Source organism: Phallusia mammillata, chromosome 3 (assembly GCF_965637545.1).
Source record: "Phallusia mammillata chromosome 3, kaPhaMamm4.hap1.1, whole genome shotgun sequence".
Lineage (NCBI taxonomy): Eukaryota > Metazoa > Chordata > Ascidiacea > Phlebobranchia > Ascidiidae > Phallusia > Phallusia mammillata.
In genome coordinates this window covers 28,522,515-28,528,618 of record NC_137254.1, presented here as the reverse complement: position 1 = coordinate 28,528,618, position 6,104 = coordinate 28,522,515, and the positions used below count along the sequence as shown (strand labels likewise).

The following is a 6,104-nucleotide window of genomic DNA, read 5'->3' as shown; positions in this document are numbered from 1 at the left end:
GATAAAGAATTCTTAAAATATAAATAATAAATATAGAATCCTTTTAAATGTAGCATAATTATCATTTTATTGCGTTTTATCAAAAACATTATTACTTCTGCATCGACCTTGTAATTGTTGTAAGAACGAGGCAAGTACGAAATCGGATTGTTTTTGTTTTGTTTTTTTTACGTGGTTGTTTACCAATGCCAATGGAGAAAAATTCAAAGAAAACCACAGAAGGGAAAGGAAAAAAGCCGATTAAAACGTCAACAAATGCAAGAGGTCGTAAAAGAAAGATTAATCCCGATGTAAGTTTAACTTTTTTAACCGAACATCGATAAATACTTTTCGAATTCTTCTTCGCAAAGTTTCGAGTTTCTAATAATGTCTCTTGTTGCAGAACCAAAATGAAATTGATAACGTTGACAAGAGGGAAGACACGCGTTCAAGCAATGACCCCAATCATGGTATTATATTTATATTATTGTGCGTCTGCATAATTGTTATTTAACTAAAACTGGACTAAACCTTACATTTTTTGAAAATTAGGTCCCATTTGTAGTTGTGTCACACAGTGTGTAAAATATAATCATTACCATGACAAGATTAACCATGTTAAAAATCTTTACAATATTGTTTTCTCGTTTTTGTCTTTAAACCCCCAAAAAAGGATTTTAATGATTAACAATTTACTGTCGCAAACTGTCCAAAACTCCAAATGACATGCACACATTTTGGATGATTTCCTAACTTTGTTATTGCTGTCGCTAGATACACAAGAAGCTATAACCAAGGACCCTTTGTGCTTTAAAAATCCAAAATACAGAGAAAATGGATTTGTTATTCAAACAAGGATATGGAAAAATTTGAAACAAATTATGAATACACAGAAGTCTCAATCCCTTCCAGGAGAAATTACATGTAATGGCTTGAAGGTTTAAAGAACCAAAATACACCATTCAATATGGTAAACTGTTTTGGGTTATTTTAGATGCAAGCATTGATGCTCCAGCCTCAATGAAACCAAAAAAGAAATACTCCGATTTGTCTGGTTTACCTGTGAGTGCTTGTGCATTTTTTTGTTATTGTTGCTAATAACTGTACTGTTGTTCAAGTCATTTTTTGGCATTTTGTAATGATGTTCGTTCATAACCAGAAGCAAACAAGCCAGTATATTAGTGTAACACATGTACTGGCTTGATGTTTGAAACCAGGAATGATGCACCTACGTATATTCTAGTTTTCAGGTTTTATTTGGATTTTTGTCGTGTTACCAACTATTAGGGTATTTAATAACTAATTAGGGTATTTGTTCTGTGTTTTTTTGCTAATTCTCATATTTGACAAAATACTTGGAACAACTTTTTTTTTTGTTTTTGCAGGCACTTTACACTGACCCTCATACTAAGTTACGTTATGCAAATTCTGATGAGTATCGCCAAATTCAACATCTTTCCAGTGACACAGTTACTGGACTTTTGGCCCTTCGGAAAGCACAAACTTGATGGTTCCTTTCTTGTTTGTGATTTTTTAAAGGTTTTAGGTTGACCATCTATGATACTGTTGTGGTTGCTTGTGGAGGAGTGGAGTCCAATGGTGGATATGGATCATGTTGCCAACAATTATTTGTCATTTGCAAATTGGAACTAATCATTGTGTGCATGCATTATTGCATTTTCGGATGTGATGACATTGGAATGATTGTAGCAGGCTGCTACCAAGCTCTTAGAGAATGTAAAAAAATATATAACTATATTTTAAAATTAAATGAATTGATGCTTTAATAACCATTGTTTACACAGAGTTAAAGTACGTAGAGTTTCTTATTTCAGTGTCTGCATTAATGTGGTTATTGTTATTAAAGATTTGATTGAAATTTCCATCACCAAGGAAGGTTTGTCTACTTGAAGCATTTTCAAAGAGCATAAGCAACTGACATTCAGTATGAAAGTACAGTTTTACCCCAGTGAAAGTTAAGCAGGTTGTTGATGCAAATCCCCACAACGTTTTCAATGGTAAACACATTTTTTTGGTAAGTTAATCACTTCTATAACCATTTTAGTTTTACCAATGTTAACTTGGAAAAAGTCAAATGCAACTACTGAAAAGCAAATGACCCAGGTAAGGCTTTGTTCACCAACTGGCGCCCACTTCCCAGCAACCATAAAGCCAGTGCACATGCTTTCCATGAACAAAGATTTGTGACTGAACATATGAAAACGAACACCAAGCAAAAAGGGAAACCGTGCTGCAGTTAATAAGTCTGTCGTTTGGTGGTTTGCAGGCTGGTAAAAGCACCGCTCTGTTTTCAAACTTACTGTTGCAAATGTTCGTCTGTCGTTAAGAAATGGAGAAGCCTTTGCTTGGTAAAAAAGATCATGGTAAATCAGAAAAACTGAAACAGTCAACAATATCGAAACAGCTATTAGCGTTATGGTGAGTGAAAAAATGAACCAATTGGTACGGTTAGTTGGTACGATGCCGCTGTCCGGAAAGCAGGTCTTACAAGAAGTAAGCTTCACCAGCCAGATACTTTTGTTAAAAATGTTGTGATTTATGACATGACATAGATGTTGGTAATAAATAGCTTTCCCTTCCTGTAAAATTTCAGCACCATATCAATTCAGAGACACAGTTATCACATCTCAGAAAAAATGTCAAAGAAACTTTTGCAAAGCCACAAGCATGGAATAATGTTCATTAAACAATGCACTTTTGTTGCTGCGTGGCAATTATTTCAGCAACTGTTGCGCCCGCTGGGACTTTCTCTAGACCTGAATTAAAGCCTATTAGGAGCGGTGCGTTTATTTCTAAGCGACTCCTGCCCAGCGGGGGGACAATTTGGTATCCAACCGTTTTCAAGGTGACTGGCAATTCTGAAAAGGCATTGTGAGTTGTAGATGTCCCAATTTGTTCTTTATTGGTCTTAGCAAAGACCAACGCATAGTGGTAGTCAGAAAACGCTTGGCTTTGGAGCTTTTTTCAGTTGCTAAATTCTTCATTTGTGTCGCTTCGCAACAGATGAACGCGCCCAGAAAATTTGAAATTTTTGCAACATGGTTGTTACAAAAAAGGCTTTTAACCTATAGGTCTTTGTTCGATTTTCTTCTGGTTGTAAAAAATACTTGCTGTGGGACCCGATTGAAGTTGAAATTGGTGTTTGGTTTGCATAAGGCGCAGTTTTGTACCAAAATGATGTTATATATTGCTAATCTATTCCAACTGCTTTAAAATTAGTTTTTTTTACCGAAGAACAAAGTAAGAATTGGGTATATTTTGTCAATTGTTTGCCACAGAAAGTGTTAAGTCAGTTCAGGTTAACGAAAACATTGTTTTGTCTGGGGTGGTTTACAATGCTTTTAACTTTAGCCGTCTTTGAAATGGCCGAGTGTTACATTATCAGGGATTCGGCGATGGATATAAACAGACAGCGATACATGGAAGGTACAATTTCAAGCAACGCTATTCAATTCCTGTTCTTTTTCCTGACATCTGCCGATTGCTGTAAACAAGAACGAAAAGCGCCGGTGTCCTTTGTTCGTTCGCCGTCGACTTCTCGAATTTTGCAATAACAATCCGGTAGGATCTCATATGACCCTCTGACGAATTGTGTAGGGTCAAGCGATCTTTGGCTTCACGTTCGTGTAGGGTCATTTACGGAGCCGCTTGTAACTGTATTTTAAGGGTTTTTCATCAAAGGCGAAATGTGACGTGATTCTTAGAAGATCACAGTGCAACAATATATAGTGCACTTTCTACAGTTACCATGTCGGGAGAAAACGTGGGCTATAGGCCCTTGTACTGTCTATGAATCACACATCTTGAAGCAAGTATCGGTATCCAATGTGATGAAGTATAGTTCGTGGAAGTTGCGTTAGTTACTTTCCATGTTGTCGGGTATATCCTTCTCTAACACAGTTTTCAAACTGTAGTTCAGAAGCGTCGATCATGTAGGCTATGTTTAAAAATGTAAGAATGTCTTCCAGTTGAAAGGGAATTGTGTTTAGTATAGCACAAATTCTATTAATGATCTGTTAAAATACCCCAAATCGATTGTTTTCTAGACAAGTTTGACTTGTAGTGTGGTGAAGTAGGCTAGTCGGTTAGCCTACTCCTAGACGCAGTGTCTAAACGACGATCGTTAGTCAAAGCGTTAACCAGATAGTATTTCACGCACTTTGATCAGCAGTTTTAACTAGCTTTTGTAAACGTTTACCAATACTCTTGAGATATGTATGTGTTTGAAGTGGAATCGTATATCTCTAATAGGGATATAGTGCGTCCTTGTCACAAATTAATGACCATGTCAATCTGCCGGATGAGACGAGCCAATTAACACGAAAGCAATCAATGTTATCGCGCTAATCATGTGTTTTCTTTTCCCGAAAGGGGCAATTGTTTTTTGATCCCTTCTCTAGCGACGCAATTATGTTAGAAGCGAAATCCTGCGAGAACATAAACCATTAATATATCGTCAGTGTATTCTGGGTTATTGACTGTTTGCGTCTTGCTTGGAGGTTATAGGCCTGGATGTGTGATTTTTAAAAAGTGTACAAAGTGTAGGTGTCGATTTTTCGTTTAGACAGTGTGGTGGAAGATACAAAATCCAGGATTGGTAAATCTTTATGTGAACTAATAAGCAATATGCACACATTATAATGGCCCAATGATAGGCTGCATTGATTGGTTGCGTTTTGTGTGAAAAGGCTGTGTGGTGATTCAGGCTAATATGATTTTTTTGGCACATAAGTTTATTGAAAACAGAAAATTGGCTATTAGTCGCAGTTCCGAAAATACAAACTTAACGGTTCATTGTCTCGATTTAATTATATTTACCTGGTGTTTTTTTACACTAAAAAAAAACCGTGTCAGTTAAATGTTTTCTCAGTTGTCTTAACCCACTGTATAAATACTTACGTTCATTGCTATTGTATTCCAGTGCCACGTTACACAGCAATTTCGTAAATTTGTTTCCGTGCAAGCCTAATCGTAAACGTACAGTATCAAACTACGCACTTCAGTTCAAGTTAAACGACTGTCCGCCCACCCTTGTTCAAACGTTAAACATTAGAAGGATACCTACAGGCGCGAGCTTGGGGATTTCCTTGCGGTAACTGTGTGTCTTTTCTTGATACGAGAGGCGCCAAAAACTGGTTAGGGGCAGGCCTGGTCTTGTTTGTTAAGTAATGTTCAGGGCGCTTAAAGTGTGGGAATTATTTGAGGGATCAAAGAAAGAATTTAGAGAAATGTATGTGAATTGTAATATGGAATGATGGAATGCAAAATTGGGGATATTTGGTGAGCATTGTTGTGAACCTGTCCATTAAATATTAGTTTGTATGTCACTTTTTATGCTGGTTGATCATACACACAGCTTTCACAGGGTTTAACTGTTCATGAGATTATTTTGTTTATGTGTCCAAGCAGAACCAATTGTTTTTTGCCTTTATTGATAGTAAAATCGATTCCCAAATGTCAGGGATTCAATTTTAAACCAGTCCACCATAACAGCAAAATTAACACCTCCAAACACCTATTGATTTTGTTTTCCGTGTGTAATAAATAGGTAATCAATGGTGTTATTTAGAAATTCGAACGTAAGTGCATCAAGGCACTTGCTTTTGTCGTCATTGGTAGAAAACAATTAAGCCTGTTTGAAACCACGCATTAATTTTTGATAGTGCGAGTCGAAGAAAAATGCACATATACAAAGGACTGATGTAATTTGCTCAGCAGACTTTAGCGCTGCAACTGTATCTGTTATCAGAAATTAGTAACCGTGTGATTTTTTCTTAATTTTAGATCAATAACTGGACTATTTTTTAAATAAATTGAATTGTTGTAAAAAACACACCATACTCTGTCTTGCTAGAAAATGATTTGCACATTATTCGCAATCAAAATCGCCTACTAGCGCCTACTAAACAATTGTCCTTCAACTGTGAATTTTAAAAGTTTAAGAGGGTCAAAAAATTGCGCGCAACCGTTATGCTGGCAAACATAAGCCGCAATCGATTCTACGATCCAAGTGCTTTTCCCATAGAAAACCACGACACTAACACAAACGTTGGGAAAAGTGGCTGATGTAGTTGCTTGGAGGGCACTCCACTCGGTAACACTCA

The 6,104-nt window shown here is 36.6% G+C and overlaps 1 protein-coding gene across 1 annotated transcript; it reads left to right on the top strand.

The window, feature by feature from the left end:
* Window positions 1-107: 107 nt before the first annotated feature.
* Window positions 108-1,750, top strand: LOC145220729 (uncharacterized). The gene is made up of 5 exons (XM_080087969.1): window positions 108-290; window positions 383-449; window positions 754-903; window positions 974-1,041; window positions 1,365-1,750. Exons 1-5 carry the CDS (start codon window positions 186-188, stop codon window positions 1,485-1,487), a joined length of 513 nt encoding a protein of 170 aa, XP_079944095.1. The 5' UTR covers window positions 108-185; the 3' UTR covers window positions 1,488-1,750.
* The last annotated feature ends 4,354 nt before the right edge of the window (window positions 1,751-6,104 follow it).

What these genes read in the sequence shown, in the direction of transcription:
- LOC145220729 (XM_080087969.1), top strand. Translation starts at nt 186, where the DNA reads ATGCCAATGGAGAAAAATTCAAAGAAAACCACAGAAGGGAAAGGAAAA. An exon ending in CCTTCCAGGAGAAATTACAT is followed by an intron (nt 904 to 973) that starts GTAATGGCTTGA and finishes GGGTTATTTTAG; the next exon opens with ATGCAAGCATTGATGCTCCA. An exon ending in CCGATTTGTCTGGTTTACCT is followed by an intron (nt 1,042 to 1,364) that starts GTGAGTGCTTGT and finishes TTGTTTTTGCAG; the next exon opens with GCACTTTACACTGACCCTCA.